The following is a 20891-nucleotide window of genomic DNA, read 5'->3' as shown; positions in this document are numbered from 1 at the left end:
GATAAAACAAGCAGACTGGACAGAAACGATCGTCAAAAATGCTCGCGTTTGCAGAGCACACTTATCAGAAAAGGTTAAATAAAGTATTGTCTTTTGTTGTTATGGGCGCGTCTACAGATTTCTTGCCATATGTCTATGTTTCTGTATGAATATGTCGTGTATGAAATTATGTCTGTGCGCATGTGTATAAAACAACAAACTGACCATTTATATATAATCATTTGTAATTGTATATACATTGTTGTGATTAATTGTGGCTTGAACAATAGTGTAGCTGTAAAAATAGTTGCCTGCTGAAATTGAAATGTATATACATCTTCATCATGACTAGATAGACTCGTGAGTTTGTCTTTACTAACACGTTAGATGTGATCCACCTCATGTCATCCATAACAATCCTGTCAGATCGTCCATCCTTTGAGTGAGAGTGTAATGTTACAGGTCGGCCGATCTGGTTTCATGGTTAAAGTGAACCTTTTCGACATGTTTCCGCAATGTTGTCTGGGGGTTTGGCAAAAGGAGGGTGGGACGGTGGGCGGTGCTCGGGGTGGTGACTGAAGGCAGTGACTGTGTAGTTCTGACGTCAACTTTTTACGGAAGTCACAACAGTTCGTGAAAAATCACAGCTACTTTATGCAGGCTGTGTGCATTTTACTGTGGACTGACTGTTTTGAAACGTATATGGAAGTTACATAGCACCTAGACCTCAGTTATCATGAAAAAAGCCAGGAAATTTCAGTTTTGACAATATGGGACCTTTAATATTGTACTTAAACGTTTAAATTAAATTAAAACACGTACACCTAATAACTGGTGACATCAAAACTGTTGATACTCATTAGATGGAAAAAAGTTTCCAGAGTCATGCTCGTATGTGAGTGACTTTTCTTTCTAGTTCTGCTTAAACCAGTGTAAAATATCAATTCATATGATTTAATATGAAGTGATATTTGTCCCCTGGAACAGATATCTAGGAGCATTTTACCTAGGAATATTTTTTTCCGATATGTTGCCCATGTCCTAGCCTACTACTTTTGTCTATTGAAATTGAGTGAATTGTTTATTGAAATGATTAATACAGTGTCTTAACACAATATCTGAAATATATCAAATGTTAGATAACAGATGAAAACAGAGGAATTCATTTTTGCTCATTTTAAATGCAGCAGTCAAATGAGCTTATCTTAGCCGAGTCTGACCCTGACTAAACGTTACAGAGCTTGCGGCTTATTTATATTACGTAACGCGTTAGGTTATCTTTCCCAAATATTATTAATAATGGGTCACTAGAAAAGTCGTAAAAGACTAGTTATAACAGTATCTTACCTTCTGCTCTCTTCGTTTTAAAGCAAGTCTTCGTAGCCGTTCACTTGGACACTTTCCAAAGGAAAGCGCGCGAAAAATAGTGCGCACCCACGACTGATTTTATTGTGCATTTTTTATCTTTATGAGGACCTTTTTTCCGCCATCAAAAAACATTAATTTACATATTAGTAAGCATTAACACAAACCTTGGTCACTGTAGGTCAATATGCCAGGACTGGATCACAACAAATACATAGCCTACATCATGATATACTGTAGATGCTACATTTCTGACTCTATAGAACATTACTACTATATTACTATATTTCCTTTTAAATGAGCAGACTGCATGTTTACAGCCAGTTTCTTTTAATCAAAAATATGAATACAAAGTGTTTTCATGTCTGCTGACAGTAAATAGTCATATATACAGAACAGTTTGAGGTTGTCCAGTCTGCAGATGACAAAAAGATTGACATGGGTACAGACAATAAAACATTTCTAATAAAATAAAGTAAAATAGTTTGTGCTTGAAAAACAGTCAGTCGCACTGTTGAGTACATACAACATACTTAAAAAAATTACAGCAGTTTTAAAAGCATTTATGAAATATGTGGGGAAAAAACATGATTTTTGGCATACTTACAGATGAGCTATTGTGATTTATTATATGGTCTGCTATAGCCTACTTAAAGTGACCATGAACCCATTTTACTTCCATAATTTGACTTATTTCTGAGTAAAACTGGGATGTTCAGTGATGTGCATTAAGAAAATAAATACAGCCACTTTTGAGTTTATGTTTCACTGGTGCATTTATTTCCTGGAAACTGGATGTTTTACCCTTATGACCTTCTTTTGCAGCCTAAATGCCTGTCTGCTTGTCATATTTCTTTTGTTAGAAATTTGTCAGCTTTAACTGTATAGCACTCGCAGTGCTCTGGTACAATGATGATAAGAATGACAAGGAAAACTAGTATCCACACATCAACAGGAACTCTTTGGGTTTGTATCCAGTAAACCAGAAAAATCATGAACTTCTTTGCTGCAAAATTATGAAATGACCACAGATCTAGAATGAGAAATAAATACCTTATTTACAGTAAGGTAAAGAAATGTTTATAATTACAGTTTACATATTCAATTCAATACATTAGTTTTAAAATATCATCATGGGGTACAAAAATGCAATATAAATTAAGATACCACCAAATTCTACACTTCGAAATTGAAAAAAGCTACCACACATCTCTAAGAGATAACAACACGGCTTTATTTCTAAATATTTGGCCAAAAAACATTTAAAGGCAAATATAGCAACTTAATATGTCACATTTTAAGTGATGTCCTCGACATTCCCTTAACATATGCTGCTATGAAACATATGCTATCCACCTTCATTTTAACATAAGAGTGGGTGCAGCCATTTAAACTAAATGGCTTACTTCTGCATTGAAAAATAAGGTGGACTGATCGCATATGTATTAAACATATGTAAACTTAAATATTCATGAGGAGTGTCTGTAAATAATGTGGAATAGACCTTTCATTCGTTTCCATCAAGGCAAGATAGCACCTCTAGTTAGCAAAATAACAACCAGTAAAGCAGTAACAAAAAGAACAAATAAAATTAAGTGAAAAAGTGAATAATTCCAATTGTGCTGTCAAACGATTAATCGCATTCAAAACAAAAGTTTTTGTTTACATAATATATGTGTGTGTGTACTGTGTATATTTATTATGTATATAGTATAAATACACACACATACAGTATATGTGACCCTGGACCACAAAACCAGTCATAAGGGTCTTTTTTTTTAAATTGAGATTTATACACCATCTCAAAGCTGAATAAATATGCTTTCTATTGATGTATGGTTTGTTAGGATAGGACAATATTTGTCTGATACACAACTATTTGAAAATCTGGAATCTGACGGTGCAAAAAAAAATCTAAATATTGACAAAATCGCCTTTAAAGTTGTCCAAATGAAGTTCTTAGCAATGCATATTACTAATCAAAAATTAAGTTTTAATATATTTACAGTAGGAAATTTACAAAATATCTTCATGGAACATGATCTCAATTTAATGTCCTAATGATTTTTGGCATAAAAGATAAATCAATAATTTTGACCCATACAATGTATTTTTGGCTATTGCTACAAATATACCCCAGCGACTTAAGACTTAAGGTTTTGTGATCCAGGGTCACATATATTTTGAAAATATTTACATGTATATATTTATATTCATAATTTATATTATATATAAATATATTTCATATACGAACAACATTTTTCTTAAATATCCTGCATGCATGTGTGTGTATTTATATATACATGATAAAAATACACAGCACACACACATATTATGTAAACAAAAACTTATATTTTGGACTAATTAATCATTTGTCAGCACTAATATTCCAACATCTTTGTTTTTTGGTCAGTGTCTTTTTGTTTACAGTTAAACAAGTTACACTTTACAGAAAGTAGAGGATTTTCTGTATTACTTTGAACAGTAAAAAAACTATAAAACAATAAAATGAGCATCTTTACATATATTTGCTTACATTTTTTATATTTAAACAAAATAAAAAAACGTAAATAAAGAAAATGACATTGCAATATAAGCTTTATTGCCATACACAGGCAATAAGCTTATCGGTTCCAATTCATCCTTTCCAATGTGCTTCACTTTGAGGGACCGCAGACATGATGTCCTCTGCAGAGGTTCAGCAGAAATGTTTGGTCCTACACCAGAGAGCCAGCCTGGTTTTGCGCTGGCACCATAATGAGTACCCCTCCCATGCGGGAGATGTTGGCAGCAGTTACGGTGATGGGCAGCACGGGCGGACGTGGAATCTGAGGCTGAGTGGAGGCTGGCCCCCGGGGCACTGAGGTGTGCTGGGAGCCTCCATTGGTGCTGGGGGGTCCCGAGGGTCCACGGGGCAGGGTGGGGTTGGTGTTGTAGCCTGGCAATGTGCGCTCCAGGGTGGCGTCTGCTGGAGGCTGCGAGTGGTAGCCGGCTGTGCTGCCCGTGGCCGTGAGGATGGACGCAGTGTCAGAGTGAGGGTAATGGTGGTGGTTCTGGGTGTCTCGTGGGTAAGAGCTGGTGTGAATGGAGGACAGGGTACCGTTTTTAGAGATGATGTCAGATCCAGTGCCACTCTTGGCCCATGAGACACGTTTGGGAGCCTGAGCATCCTCTCTGTAACACACAAAAACACTTAGTGTCTACACAAGTTAGAAATCATTAAATCAATCAATAAATCATAATTATCTTACTTGATTTCATTGGCTAAATCCTCCTCTGTGTCTTTCCGTCTTGTCCACATGAAGACGAGGAAGAGAATGATGAGGATGAGAGCCACAATACAACCAACTGTGACACCAGCGATCATCCCAGCATTAGTCGCTGTAGGAAAAGTTAATGTACGCTTAATGTACTTAATGTACACTTTTTATCTTCAGACAACTTAAATGGCTAAACATCAAGTATGAAAAAGAGAATGAATACAATCGTTTAAAAAAACAGTAAGATTTAATTTTTGGTCCCCCTTTATATTAGGTTGCCTTAACTACTATGTACTTACTGTACATAAAAAATAAGTACAATGTACTTATTGTGTTCATATTGTATTGCAAAACACTTTTGCTGCTATTGAGGTGGGATATGGGTAAGGTTAGGGACAGGTTTGGAGGTATGGGTAGGTTTAAAGGTGGGTTAAGGTGTAAGGGATGAGTCAACAGTGTAATTATAAATGTAGTTACAGACATTAATTACATGCAGGTATTTTTTTTAAATATAAGTACAACGTAAAATCATGTATGTACACATTAAGTGCATTGTATCAAATGATTTATTTAAATGTAAGTGCATAGTAGTAGTTGTTAAGGCCACCTAATATAAAGTGGGATTGAATTTTTTATTTAGAATTTTTATTATAAGATTTTCTATTTTTAAAAGTAATTTATTCTTGAATTTTCAGAAGTCATTATTCCGGTGTTCAGTGTCACATGATTCTTCAGAAGTAATTCTAATGTGTGACCCTGGACCACAAAACCAGTCTTAAGTTGCACAGGTGTATTTGTAGCAATAGCCAACAATAAATTGTATGGGTCAAAATAGTCGATTTTTGCCAAAAATCATTAGGATGTTAAGTAAATATCATGTTCCATGAAGACATTTTGTACATTTCCTATCATAATTATATCAAAACGTAATTTTTGATTAGTAATATGCATTGCTAAGTACTTAATTTGGACAACTTTAAAGGCAATTTTCTCAATATTTTGATTTTTTTGCACCCTCAGACTCCAGATTTTCAAACAGTTGTATCTCAGCCAAATATTATCCTATCCAAACAAACCATACATCAATGGAAAGCTTATTTATCAACTTTCAGATGATGTATAAATCTCAATTTAAAAAAATTTACCATTATGACTGGTTTTGTGGTCCATGTTCACATATGCTGATTTTCTGCTCAAGAAACATTTCTAAAAATCGGAAACTGTAATACTTTAAGGATTTTTTGATGAAGAGAAAGTTAGTGTCATGTTAACATAAATGTCTTTACTGTCACTTTTGATCAATTTAATGCATCCCTGCCGAATAAAAAAATAATTTCTTAATACTTTTGAAAGCTTATGTATGTAATGAGCAAACAACCGTACGTACATGTGATGACCTCCAGGTTGATGTAGCACGTCTCCACTCCTGCAGAGTTGGATGCAGTGCACATGTATTTCCCTGACATATTACTGCTCAGATTGTTCAGCTTTAATGTTCCTGCTGTTTCATCTACAACAACAACAGTATGAGGGTAAAGTTTGACTTGCATGATTACAAAAATAATTCAGCCAGAGATTAGAAACATTCAAATATTTGAAACCCGAGATCACAGAGTGTCACAGTAACTGATAACATATTGCTAGCTGAATGCCAGCAATGTTTATACAATATATCCAAGGATTTGATTCCAGTGACTCAAGAATTACATAACAAATGTCAACAAATATATGGTTTTAAGGTTTAATCTCAAGCCAAAAGGTTTCCTCGTCATGCGGATTAGTTCAACAAAAATGAAAATTCTGAAATTATTTACTCACCCTCATGATGTTCAAAACATAGTCAAACCAAAAATTATTCAGAAACCAGATATAATTAAAAAAAAATTTTTACTAGTGGGTGCACAACACTATAGTTCATTTATGTAAGTGAGGACAGCAAAATAAAGTAAACTGTGGCATATTATACCCAAAAATTCTTCATACAGTGAACTACCAGTAAAACGGATAAAAATTCGGGACCAAAAATTATTCGGACACTTTGACCTGACCATGTTTTGCTTAAGTGTTTTTCTTTAATTGCTAATGCAACCTTTTTACATCACAGACTGAACAAAATTAAGCATTGCTTGGTAATTAATTGACCAAAAATGGTATTATCGGTGTACACTCTTAAAAATAAAGGTGCTTCACGATGCCATAGAAGAACCTTTTTGTCTAAATGGTTTCATAAAGAACCTTTAACATCTGAAGAACCTTTCTGTTTCACTAAAGGTTCTTTGTGGCGAAAGAAGGTTCTTCAGATTATAAAAAGGTAAGAAAGAGATGGTTCTTTAAAGAACCTTTGACTGAATGGTTCTTTGTGGAACCAAAAATGGTTCTTCTATGGCATCGCTTGAAGAACCTTTTGAAGCACCTTTATTTTTAAGAGTGTACTTAAATTTAACAGCTGACAGCTAACCTAATTCTTTACATACCTTTCTATCAAAGTTAATGAATTTGTTCTGACACAGTTTAACAGAGTTCTTGTCATATTTTATTACCATTTTCTAAACTATAGCGAATAAACTGTGATAATGTGAGAAATGTTGAAGGTGTCCGAATAAATTTTGGTTTGACTCTACATGACTTACCTTCCTCGATGGAACACAAAAGAAGCAAAAAAGAGAAATACAACTGATCGACTGTATGCACTCTTTTGAAGTAATACGACAGCCAAATATGACAAACCAACCGAAATAAATTGAACATTTACTAATATTCCTCCCTTCTAGTGAGCTGTTAACTGCTGCGACTGCATCCAGAGTCACGTAGATGACTTACTAAAGTATACTTTTATGCTACTTTCTTTATCAGTGGACATTCTTCAAAATTTCACCTCTTTCCAAAAAAAAAAAAAATATATATAGTCATATGAATTTGAAACAGTAGGGTATGTACATTTTCATTTTTGGAGAGGCATGTTAATGCTAATAGAATGGAGAATGAATACATTTAAATATATTCTTGTGTCTTACTTGGACACACAGACAGACTCACTTTGTGCGGGAGGGAAGAAGACCTCTGAAGTGGGGCTGGTCTTGGTCCACTTGTATTCTGGTGCAGGTTTACCATCATCAGAGTTACAAGCCAGAGTGATGTTCCCTTTAAGAACAGGCCTTGCTTTAACTTGACAAACTGGCACTGAAGGAGGGACTGAAAGAGACAGGATGGGTTATGTGATGTTAAATCCAGAAAACGCTGGCCTGTGTCACAGAACAAGTATCTGACATGTACACATGCATGTGTGTTTTATGACTATGCATGTGTGCACCACAATGTGGCAGTAAGTACACACCTTTAACATTAAGGGTGAGCTCTCCGGTGAGTCCTGGGACGCCCGGGATAATGACCTGGCACATGTACTTCCCTGAGTCTGATGCTTTGGTGTTGTTAATGTACAGGGACAGGTTGGTGTTGGGCATAATATGCATAAAACCAACTCGACCTGCAAACTGGGAAGTGCTATGACTTAAGCCTCCACTGACGTATGAGATAATCTAAAGAAAGACAGAGAAGAGGGCATTAAAATTGCAAATGGGGTATGAATAGATTATAAAAATTCAGGAGGTTTAAGGTGAAATATTTTTCACAATACACAGGTATATTTATTAATTACATTTTATTAACCACACACACACAAATCCCTTTCAATAAATTATTTAATAAATTATTGAAAATATCAACATTTTAAATAAGTAAATATAAACAGATGGGAGTATTAATATCTAAACAAACAAATGCTTGGACATTTCTGATACTAATGAAATATACTGCAAAAACTGCTTAGGCAAGCGGCTGGAAATTTCTAAACCACTGTGTAATAACAACAATTTAAAAAAAATGGAATTATGTAAGATCATCAATCTGTTAGAGGCAGGGACAGAATTTCTCAGTGGACAGGTCTAAAGTACTCATATCAACTGATTCCTCAGTGTGCAGATTTAATCTCAACTGAAGAAAATGCAGGATAGAGGATTTTACAATCTGCAGATAATACGGTTTCTTACAGAGTAATGAGGTGCTGTGTAATGCAAAATGAAAGACAATTGCTGCCAAGAGTGGACATTTCAATCACAGTATTATACTAGCTCTTAAGGTAAGATGGTCTGAGCTTGCAGGTAATATGAGATAGTAGTCTGCTATGATGATTCACATGACTTCTTGTACTTTCAATATGGTTAACACAAAAAACAAGTGATTCTGTGATGAAGACATTTGTCGACATTTGATCAACATTATGTAACTGAATTATAACAAAAACAAAATTTCCATATAAAAAAGTGATACCTTTTTTTTAAAATAATCAGTCCAGAATAATATTTTTGTCTCTGCCATTCATAATCCAAATCATAACATGCACAGATGGTGCTAAACTTTCTGGCATCTGCACAAAAACTAACGAATGAATATAATCCCACCCATAATACCACACCATTTCGAAATCTAATTTGGACTGACATAACATTATCAGAATTCATTATAAATCTCTGCTGAATACATTCGGTGTACTGCACTGGAAAAATGCGGAGCGGGATTTCGTCTGTGTGCACTCTTGACCTCTGGATCTCAAGAGCCTGAGTGATCAGGGACAGAGAGTGACCATTACATCAGCTGCATTTCATGTTACGTTCTGACCCACCATGAGAAAAATTGAGATTTTTATGAAACTATGAAATCACATTGAAATCAGCCAATATATGCACAAGACCCAAGATACTGCACTCTTTAAATTGCTCAGCAACCTAGTTAATTAACTATATTACTTATTACTGTGTGATTATTAGCATTCATATTTCATAGTTTACAGAGTATTATCTTTTACCACAATACTTTGTCTCTCACTTATTCCATCAAAAAGAGCTTGATAAATACCTTAATAATAATAATAATAATAATTATTGCAATTATTTATTATCTTAATTATTACTTGTTTATTACTTGCTAAAACACTTTATATGGGACCTATTACTTATTTTTATCATTATTTCTTGTGTTCATCTTATCTGACCATTTTTAGCTATTTATTTAATCCAGTCAAAGTAGCTGACTAGGTATGCTTTAAATCAATAGAATATTTATTTTAATTAAAGTTTTTTTTATTTCATTTTTATGAACTAGTATTTAACTTTTTTGCAGTTAACAAGTATTTCTACAATGTGACAAATAAAGTCATATTAGTTGTATTAAGTATAAATATTCAATGCTAATTAATAATAATAAAAAAAGTTACGAGTTGATCAAATTAATAATCATAATTCTGAAGTGGAAAAATATTTTTAGATGAAGTATAGCATGTCACACTGCAGGACACTGCTGTCTCTGTCAACACAAACAAAGAAAAACAACCAATAAGGAAGACCGTCACCATTTCTGTGCTGCTGGACATGTAGTTCCATACCACTGTATTTTTCTCAATCTCCACACCAGTGTAAGAAGCCTGCAGCACTACCATCTTCCCTTTGATCACTTCTACATTTTTCTGAGGCAGCTGAAGTTGGGCCAGGTCACCTGGAAAGATAAAGAGAGAAAGCATAAATTGATTAACAACCTCAAAAACACTAAATATTTCCATTCGATCCAGCTGACAGCCTACAAGTCCAGGTGCACTCATTTGAAACCCCAATAAAATCTCAGAAACATTCAGGAGTGACATACACTCCCCCAAGTGGAGGTAAACAAGTTGAATCCAGCTGTCCTGGTTGTCTGTTTGATCCGCCAGCTTGGCTGGGATGCTTCGAAACAAATACGCGCCACACAGAGACTCATAAGAGAATCTGCTTCTAAAATCCCCTTGTCACTTATGATTTCAGATGAAAGTCCTCAGGGAGAAAAACTGGGTGACGCAACCGCCGAGCATCTTGTTTTAGGCTTAGCAGAAGGTACGAGGGAGGGAGAGGGACATTCACAGGCCCACTGCAATGAGCCTCAATGCCACGCATATGTTGAATTCCCCTCGCTTAAGTGTAAACCCACTAATCCTCAACTAGAATCCTGTTTGTACTCATCTTTTAGACATTTTCTTCTGCTTTGTGTTTGTAGGCTCGTCTTTAACCTGATTACAAACTAGCAATGATAGTCAAATTGCTTCCATTGACACACCAAATAAAGCCATCGCTCGATTCAGAAATTTAACCCATATGTGGGACAGGATCAAACGCTGAATTGCATTATGAAAGTATAAAGGAATTAATCTGCTGTCAAGGAAAATCTTGATCAACATTTCATTTTAGAGGTCAAAGGGGAAAACAGATTTCTGGTCGTGTCTCTTCCAGATTTATCTGGCAATCAGTGTCAGTTCTATTGTTTACCAAAAGAAGAAAAATATCTCTTAATCCAGTTCTCCAGTCTGCCCCCATCTGTCGCGGTCTCGGCAGTGATCCAAAGGCCATACCCTGAACTGGTTCCAACTAGACTGTGAAACACTTCTCAGAGTGAAAGATTTATAAACAAACATACAGAGAGGACAGGCAACATGATATAATGACACAGTACCACAAGCGATGTAGTCTTTGTGTATGTGTGTGTATAAATTGTAATTTTAGGATTATCTTTATTACTTCTAGTCTTTCTATTGTTACCGAATTGAAAACTAAATGTCCTTGGTAAATAAAAATTGATTTCTTTCCAAAAAAAAAAAAAAAAAACATCCTTACTGACCCCAAACTTTTGAATGATAGCAAATATTAAATATTCTTGATAAGTATTCATGTCTTTCAAATTCTCATTAAATTCATTTATTTTGTAATTAAAACATATAATTACCAGCTTTCTAGCAGGAACACTAGCACTTTAAATCAATAATATACAAATGTTCATTCACAATAACACAAACTTCTAGAACATTTTCCATAATCTGCATGCTAGGGTACCATACAAATCATGCTAAGCCCAAAGCAGCTTAGAAGTAATGCTTAAAGACAGAGAAAAAAATATATATTTTCCATGAACTTTTAGAATAAGAGATTGACCTTAAACTGTATGCCTGCCTGCATACCAGTAGAGGGCAGCAAATGCTATGCAATAAACGCAGTCATTATGCAGTAAATAAGAATATAAAAGAACACCAAAAATATGGTGTTTTGTGCACTTCACTACTGAAAATCCTTCATTCAGGACTTATGATATTCAATGATTTGTGCAGTCAGTCTATGTTTTCAATGCATCCATCATCACAGTGTTTTTCTGCATCTACCAAAGCAGAGCTTCTAAATCATTAGGTGCATTACCCAGCATTCCCAAATCTTCTCCTCATCTCTAGATCGCTCTACTAAAGCCTCAACAAGAGATTAAACTAGTAGCTGACGGTAGGGAACCTAGGTTAGCATCAGCCTTTCTCATTAATAAGAGCACTTTTGGGAGTGTTTTCTCTCTTGTGAACAGAGTCTCTCAGATCCACATAAGGATCTTAGCCGTGTTTAAACTCTCCTATTAAAGCAGCACTATGTAACTTTTGGCGCTCTAGCGGTTAATAAACAGAACTGCACACATCCCGCGGAAGAACATTCCAACCGGAGCTACTTCTCTAAGTTTATGTCTATGGCGATTCACGCAGGTATGTGTTACTCCGCAGCGGTGACGACCCGACCAGGCTACAATAGTCCAAATATAAGTACTTATTATAAGTGTACCGTAGTGATTCGAAATAAGACAAAAAAGCAGTTTGGAAGATGAATTCATGATGTACTCGCTCATTATAAACATTTAGCAAATTTTGAACACAGAAAAATTTACATAGTGCTGCTTTAAACTCACTTATTGGAAGAGCAACCTCAAACAAATATGAAGCTCTTTATAAGCCACAGGAGGAAAGCATCTGTGCTGCGGATGTGATGTTAAGGTTAGTGTGCGCTAACCAGTGACCAGTTCAAGTGAATGTCCACTGGTCATTTAAGGATGATAAATGATTCCTCTGGGAAATGTTAAGGGATTTTTCTGTTTTACTGTGAGATGACAGAGGGAACAAAGCGGAGACCGTTTCCCGAGTCTTCAAGCGTAATACCATCACAACATCTTCTGATTTAGCTCCTAATGACAAGACATTCCAGTACTGTCCCAATCCTATCAGCCTAATGAGCCTGCAAATGATTTCTGGCAAGTCCTCCAAATCGCACATTTGTGAACACAAATGTTTTCGCCGATGCAAATGTGCTTTTGTTTGTTCAGTTGTGAACCCCAGAAAGCTCTGAGGACAGGTATGGGCAATGAGAAGAATATGTGGAAAGAGAAAGCAGCTCATGTCAAGTCAAATATTGAAAACAGACTTTTAAATGGAAGACTAATGAGAAGAAGAATAGAGTGTTATAAATCTTCTCAAATCATTCCCATGGGTCTGATCTGAATAATATATGCTACTGAGTGGCATGAAGTCAGAAAAGAGATGGAAATATCATCAGTTAGAGCCACACATGCTGGAGAGGTAATGAGGTGTCATCAACCAAAAACTCATCCAGTAAGTCACCAGTAATGGCCACAAAAAATTGGAATAGTGACGACACCACACACACACACACACACACACACACGTACGTGTGTACAAGGTTGCCCATTAAAACATAGCATTAACAGCACCAGCTATACAACAAATATGCAAAAAGTACAGTGTCGGTATATAAATATTCACATGTCTTGCATTTTTTTGTTAAGCAAAACAGACTATGTACATAAAAAATGACATTCAGACATTAAATAGATATAATACAAATAAAATGTACACTTGCAGACTACCATTCATAAGTTTCAGGTCAGTAAGATGTTTTTTTTAGAGAAATTTATAGTTTTATTCAGCAAGGATGCATTTAATTGATCAAAAGTGATTATATAGGCCTATTTTAAATAAATGCTGTTTTTTTTAACTTTCTATTTGAATGCTTAAATAAAAATTGAAAAAAGAAAACAAAATATTAAGCAGCAAAATTGTTTTTAACATTAATAATAATACAAATCTTTCTTGAACACCAAATCTGCAAATTAGAATGATTTCTGAAGGATCATGAGACACTGAAGACGGGAGTATGACATTTTTCATTAAATAAATGCAGCCTTGATAAGCATAAAAGACCGATCCAGAACATAACAAATCAACAAATAAATAAAAATAACATGTATTTCTAATATAACAACTCACTTTGAGAAATCCTCACAATTACATAATTGTACTCAGCGAAACTCAAACATATAATGGGACTGCATATAAATTATCTGTGATATAAGAGCTAGGTTTTTAAAATTAATATTTTTATGCACCGCACCTGTTTAACATCAGCTGAGCCTAAAGTTTCTATGTGGAACATTTAGCTGAAAACCATCTAATTTCTGTGATAAACCCATTATTCTAAAGTGCCGCGCTAACATAAATCAAGACTCTTAGTAATTATGCTGTGCATAGCTTAAGCAAAACAATGGGTTTAATGTCCTTCATGGTCTCAGATATTAACCTTAAAGTGAACAAGAAATCAAAAATTGCCTTATTGTGGAAGATTTACTGAGAAACAAAATGTAATATTGAATCCAAACTGACTTTTCTTTTTGGGTGACAAGACCGAACCCTCTTAATTTTAAATCCCACCCCTCCAACAACCATGTTACTCACGTAGAGACACTTTTCACAATTCAGTCAAGTCCCGCCCTACATTATCATCTCACTGAACATCCTGTTTCTCTCTAAAATATGTCACATTATGAACGTTATTAAAATCATGTTGACTTTAATGTAACTTTCTTGAGGGAATCATGGATAACGTGATTCACGAAGACATGAACATGGCAAGTAGAACACAATGTGAGGTTGCTCCCATGTGTATGCTTATGTGCATGACTTAAATAAAGATGTTGATGCTTTTAATTGCAGGAAGAGCACTATTTGTTTTTTTGGAGGTTGGCACTAGGCTCTGATAAAGAGTTTGGGAAAGGTCTTTGATGCATCTGACAGTTTGCGTGGATGCCAAGTATTGGGTGGAGGCCAGAACTTCCTGCACTAGCTCTATCTACACTGCAAAGTTACCATTAAAGCATTCCTGCCCTGGGTCTTCAGTCAGATCTGAGACCGAAGGCCTTTTTAAGAGGAGTTAACACCCAAAATGATTACAGATGCTCTGGCAAAATGAGTCAAATAAAAATGACAAATCTAATCTCGACTATAAAGCCTTGATCAGATCAACCCGAGAACTGATGGCCGGGGTGGAGACGTATACAAGTGCACTGCAGATCTGAGAGATTGACTGATGGTTTTCTTCATGTCACTGATAAAACCTTTATGAAGTGGTTTCGTAATGAACACTCTGGATGTGGTAGGGAGGATCTAATTTGTGTGCCTTCAGGGAGAATTACTATCTGAGGGACAGAATTTTAATATGCCGAGTAAAGGATACCCACTAAAACACAGCAGTGGAGGTTTTGCGAGTATTTCTATTTTTTTGCTTTTATTTTAATTCTATTTCCCATGATGCCATTTTGTTGTCATATGAGAAGAAAACCATTACGCCTTTTAATTGGGTACACCAATTTTTGTATAAAAACGAAAGAAAAGTAATGTTTTTAAGAATCTATGTGTAGTACATGTATAGATTAAAAAAATTTCTTCCTCTAGAACAGGGTTCCTCATTAGGCGGCCCGCGGGCCACATCCGGCCCGTGAGAGACAAAAGTTTGGCCCGCGCTAATTTCAAATAATGTGCTGTGGCATGAAAATGAAAACGCAGCATCAGAAAGCTAAATTAACTTATATCGTGTCTACAACGGACGCAAGCAGCGTGGCACGACGCAATAAAATACAATAGAACTCGTTATAATCAGTGATGCTGTCTTGGATGCGGCATGACACGACAAATCCCCAACTGTAAACTGCTGACTCGTTCTATTTATAATGTACTGACACAACGTTCAAATGATTAGCAATGCTTTGTCGCGTCCAGTGTCGATACGATGTGACAGCAAAAACATGGCGAGTGTGTAGAAAAGAAAAGTGGACACGGAAAATAGGTGATTCAAATGTGAATGGACTGAACAGTTTTGAGTGAGTGAGTGAGTGACTGATATCTTTGTTGTGGAATACACGTGTTGGTTCGCAGTGAGTTCACAGTTTTAACATACAAGTTTGCTTTAATTTATTTTCACGATCTGAGGTAAAATATCTGTTGCTTTCACTATGGCTATAAAGATAACGCAAAATAATATTCAAACATTAGACACTTTTAACATTGAATAAAGCACATAATCATTACCTGAGATTATCACGGTCATATTTTATATGTTGTTCCTGCCGTGACATCGCAGAAAATAAAAACCGTTCCTAAAATAGAATCCCATGTTGCTTATTGTCATGTGTCGCTGTCGCATGTGGTTAGGACAAAAACTACATGGAAAAGATACATTTTATCGTGTCGTGTCTGGTTTGGACAAACGGTGTTAAAGTTTGATCTCCCCCAAAAAAATCTAAGCATAAAAATATTAATACTGACAAATCTAATAATTATTCTATATCTAAATAAAAAAATGTTCATAATTGTTTGAATAAAACAGACTACTGGGGAAAAACATCTGAATATTCATCTTGTGACCATTTTGTGATTATTTTAACAAAAGCAACAATAATATAATAATTGTAATAATAATAACAATTATATAGGGGTAAATTTAGGATAGTAAATATTATATAATTATATAGTATTATATATATATATATCAGTGGCCCTTGGCTTGGTATTGTTGGCAGAATTCGGTCCTCTGCGAAAACTAATTGAGGAACCCTGTTCTAGAAGCTTGAACATCGAGCATCGTGTATAGCGAAACCAGTCAAGGCTGCCCTCTGTCACCTCTTCTAAAAAAAACTCCTTATCTGACAAGAAAACTTTTATTCCCTTGTCTCATTTTGACTTCTCTCTCTCTCTACTGCCATTTTTCTTTCCAATCTCCTCTTCTCCTCTCTATTATCTCTCGGTAATTACAGACCATGCTTGAGAGAGGATAGAGAGCGCATTAGTTCTATAAAACTGTGACTCTGTTTGGTTCATTTGAGAAATATTTGTAAGTCATTAGTTTAATTGCAGAAGTAAGATTGCGTGCTATCCACAATATCTGTGGCGTAAGAGAGGGCAGTGCGGGTGGATGTGTTGATGAAAAGGAATGATAAGAGTCTCTGCAATCGACTTTAGTGCAGCTCAAGGTTAATTGAAGCAGTAATGAGGATGCAGGGAGAAATCTGATTCATGTGTACGGTGAAAAATGGACAGGCAAAGACTACAGAAAGTCTGACTCCATATCAAGACAACCAAAAAAAATGCTTTCTACAAAGTCAGAATTGGTGAGAAATGGGACGGTAAGAAAGTGTTAATGTGTAAATGTGTTAGTCATATTTTAGCCTCATTTTAGAAGTCACATTTTGTATAGGCTATATATTAAAATAATCTTTATAAAAATATATAATATATATATATATATATATATATATTTTTTTTTTTTTATTTATTAATTTTTTTAAATAGGGTGACATGCTACCTTTTCATTGGATTCACATGCTATTCTGCAACCGGTTACTCTTGTTCTTTAAATTCTGGCTGTTGCATTTTGGGTGAGAAACACTGGGCTGATGCTGACATATAAGGGCAATGCGGGAAGTGAAGACAGAGTCTAAGTCCAGAGTATTCCTGTTTCCTTCTTTCCTGTTTCCTGTGCATTGTGTTAAAACATGGATACAGGAAAGAGAGCTGGGTCAGATAAGACAAAGACTGGGACACACTCCAACAGCACATAAAGGATGCAGGGTCACACACACACACACACACACACACACCTGCATCTCCATCTAAGATCCTGAAATAACTTCAATATGAGCCTGTGTTGCTGCTGCATCAATCGCTGGGCTAAGGATGCTCCTCTGGCCCAGATCTGATCGCTTCAACACAGTGACTTACAGCTGGGAGTCGAATCTGTGCAATAACGAGAGGTGGCAGGTGATGCAATCTGTCCAGAAGACACTGGATTAACATGATGAATTGTGCTGGGATTACCCTGTGTTTTACATGAGCCACAAAATGTGATCATCTGTGACACACAAACCTCCTGCCTTTAATCTGATTCAGAGACACAGTCTATCATCTTAGTTTAAGACTATATTAATCAAACCTCACACCACTACTGTCATAAGTGACACAAACCTGTTACTGACAGCTGAAAAGAAAACAGTTAATACAGTGCATTGAATAAATTAATAACTGAAAGTGGGGCACAGTGGTGTTTGATGCATTAAATTGATCAAACTGACCACAGGAAGCATCAAAAGTGACAGTAAATACAAAAAAAAGCTATTTTAAATATATACTGTTCTTTTAAATTTCCAATCCATTTCAATGTATCACGGTTTCCACCAAAATATTAAACAGCAAAATTGTTTTCAACATTGATAATAATAAGAAATGCTTCTTAAGCACCAAATCAGCATATTAGAATGATTTCTGAAGGATCATGTGACACTGAAGACTGGAGTAATGGATGCTTAACATTCTGTTTTGCAAACGCTGGAATAAGTTATATTTTAAAATATATGTAAATAAATGCAGCCTTAGTGAGCTTAAGAGAGTTTTAAAAAAAACATAAAAAAATATCCTACCAATATAGTGTATTTTATATTTTGAACGAAATAAAATATCTACAAATGTATCATAAATAAATATTTTATATTATTTATATTCATAGTATAATAATTTCTTAAAAACAATTATCCATAATTAATGGTAGTAAGCTAATAATAATTTTCATGTTACGTGGCGTTAGATAATGACAAAACTAACCTGTACATCTCCTGAAATACAGCTGCAAGCCAAGTATGCTAAACCATGCCCATCTTGCATAAGTAAAATTAAGAAAAATTACGCATTTTATAATTAAGCCACATGCTGAGGATGAATGTCCAAAAACGAATTACCCATCTATGAAGACAACATAATTACCATAGAGCTCCGGCCCTCTAAGTCTTATGGAAAACAGTGCAGATAAATCAATGAGACCAAAGCCTTATCTCTACACTCTGCAGAGCTAGTGTATCAGGAAAGAGATATGGCTCAGTCTAGGATGGATGTGGTTGATCAGACTGAGTTTGAGGAGCAGTATGGACTTTTCCATTAAGACTTGCATTTCAGTGCAGTTCTTATATACGTCAGACGCTTGACCACAACAGTAGATAAAGCTTCTCTGGTAGGCTGAGTAAGGCATTAATCTTAAATTGACGTGAGAACCGATAAAACAAATGTTTGTTGAGCTGAATAAAGAATCTCTCAGCCTGAATACCACCAGAAAGAAAAACAGACAGCTTTCTTTGTGCCGCCCTTCCTGATCGGAAATATGGAAAACGATTTAGTATTTTGTAGTGGAAAATGTCAGTTTCAAGCCAAACGTGTAGTTGTCGACCGATATATCGCCAAGGCCGATATATCGACCAATATTTGGCATTTCTCAAATATCGGCAATCGGCCGATAAGTTTTTCTGTTTGGCCGATGCGATCGAGGCGGGACTTTTATTTTCACACAGTGCTCACATTCTCCCTCTTGTTCGCTATTGTTCTGTCTAATACGGATAGAAGTCTGTCTAATAATCAGATAGAACTGTTAAACAAAGGAATTAAAATGTATACAAAAAGTATTATAACGATTGCTTTTATTAGTAATAGAAAGGCAAACATTATAATACTTTCTCATTCAGCAAATATGCATTTACATCATTTCAACAAATCTTTGAATGGCTAATGAAAATGTAAATTTCTCAAACCTTGCAAACTTAAGTCGAATCCAGTTGTGATCTTGTGAAGTGTGCATTTGTATCCTGCATGATCGCGTGTTTTCTGCGTGACGGACGGTCCGTGTGAATTGAATGCTTTAAATATTAAATTTGTGATTTCAAATTATGCTGAGCTTTATGCATTTGCCCACTGACATATTCATGTAATTTTCACCATGTGCTGTATGTAAAATGAGTGTTTTGAAAAAAATATGATTCCCAAATTTCAAATTTCTTAAATATTAATTAAAATAAATACAATTATATCGGCCACCCTGCTTTCCAAGATATCGGCATTGGCTGTCAAAAAAACAGTATCGGTTGACCACTACAAACATGTTTGCAATAAAATTAGCAACACTATCAGAAAGGCTGAGTATCATAGGGGATGGATTACATTACACTCTCAGAAGACTTAACGTTCCCACACAGTGTCAGTTCAGTTTAGCAACACAGTCACAAAAATACACACAGCCCTGATCTGCTACTCCAATTCCATAGTTAAACCAGTCTTAAAAACACACACGGCCACAACTGATGAGTAAAGCTCATGATAGGGGAAGCTGGAAGGCCAAAGGAATGGGCATGAGCAGTTCGTGATGTTGTGTTTGGCCGTAATTAATCATCTCTGTTTTGCGTTTTTGATTCTGAGGAGCTCTGATTAGCCCGAAGATCAACAAAAACTAACAGAAGCAGAGAGGATGTGGATCCTGTGGCACGTCTTGCCACACAGACGCACACGCATGCACATCCTGGGGCCGGTCACGTTTCCTTCTGCTGAGGTCGCGCCTCTGATCAAACTCTCAAGCTGTGTCTATAACAGCATATTCCCAGCGTGAATGCTAGTGGCTGCTTGAATACAGAGAAAAACAGTCAATGAGAATAGAGCAAAACTATTAAATCTGAAAACAAGGAGTTATGAAAACACAGTCCCTGAGAGAACAGTGACGGCCGGTTTATGGAAAAATACCAATTTAGAGAATTTCACCACCCTTGACAAAACTCCTGCAGGGAACAATTTCAGCCACAGATAAAACTCCCGTAAGTCCCAGCAAAAAAACAAAACAATCACAAGAGATAACACTGTTATTCTTTTTCAAAAGGAAAATTCCAGGTTATTTCAACTTATTTCAACTGTTTATGGATTATTAAATATTTTTGTTTTAAGAGAACAGTTCTCTTTATATATATATATATATATATATATATATATATATAATAATATTGTAATTAATGATATCCAATTATCCATAATTAATATCAATAAGCTAATAATAATTTTCATGTTATGCCTGATAACTGATAACTGATGTTAGATGATGGCCAAGGTAATCTAAATATAAAAATAGGGAAAAGTGCAAAAAAACAAACAAACAAAAAAAAACAGAATATGCAATAATTTAGAAAAATTAATTACATTAAAATAATATAAACACAAAAAGTATTCACAAAAACATAGTTTATTTAATTTATACAAACTGA

The 20891-nt window shown here is 35.3% G+C and overlaps 1 protein-coding gene and 1 long non-coding RNA gene across 4 annotated transcripts in view; one reads left to right on the top strand and one right to left on the bottom strand.

Annotated features, from left to right (window-relative positions):
- The window catches only part of LOC107588722 (uncharacterized), a 21030-nt gene extending 1803 nt beyond the window's left edge, over window positions 1–19227 (top strand). Inside the window, exons 2-3 of the long non-coding RNA XR_001609616.1 lie at window positions 4466–4470; window positions 19216–19227. This is a non-coding gene — a long non-coding RNA (uncharacterized lncRNA). The remainder of the gene's footprint in view (window positions 1–4465; window positions 4471–19215) is intronic.
- The window catches only part of LOC107588703 (endothelial cell-selective adhesion molecule-like), a 38770-nt gene continuing 21545 nt past the window's right edge, over window positions 3667–20891 (bottom strand). Inside the window, exons 1-7 of one of the 3 annotated variants that reach the window (XM_016276936.1) lie at window positions 10299–10513; window positions 10009–10151; window positions 7939–8140; window positions 7641–7796; window positions 5992–6114; window positions 4596–4725; window positions 3668–4518 (exon numbers count right to left, since the gene is read on the bottom strand). In XM_016276936.1, coding sequence (XP_016132422.1) covers window positions 4062–4518; window positions 4596–4725; window positions 5992–6114; window positions 7641–7796; window positions 7939–8140; window positions 10009–10095 — 1155 coding nt within the window. In that variant the 5' untranslated portion in view covers window positions 10096–10151; window positions 10299–10513 and the 3' untranslated portion in view covers window positions 3668–4061. Of the gene's footprint in view, window positions 4519–4595; window positions 4726–5991; window positions 6115–7640; window positions 7797–7938; window positions 8141–10008; window positions 10518–20891 lie in introns of those variants that run through there. The other 2 variants (XM_016276926.1, XM_016276918.1) reach the window with 2 other exon arrangements.

Source organism: Sinocyclocheilus grahami, unplaced genomic scaffold, assembly GCF_001515645.1.
Source record: "Sinocyclocheilus grahami isolate Dianchi unplaced genomic scaffold, SAMN03320097.WGS_v1.1 scaffold7.1, whole genome shotgun sequence".
NCBI lineage: Eukaryota > Metazoa > Chordata > Actinopteri > Cypriniformes > Cyprinidae > Sinocyclocheilus > Sinocyclocheilus grahami.
The sequence above is the reverse complement of the archived record's forward strand: the minus strand, read 5'-3'. Positions and strand labels throughout refer to the sequence as shown.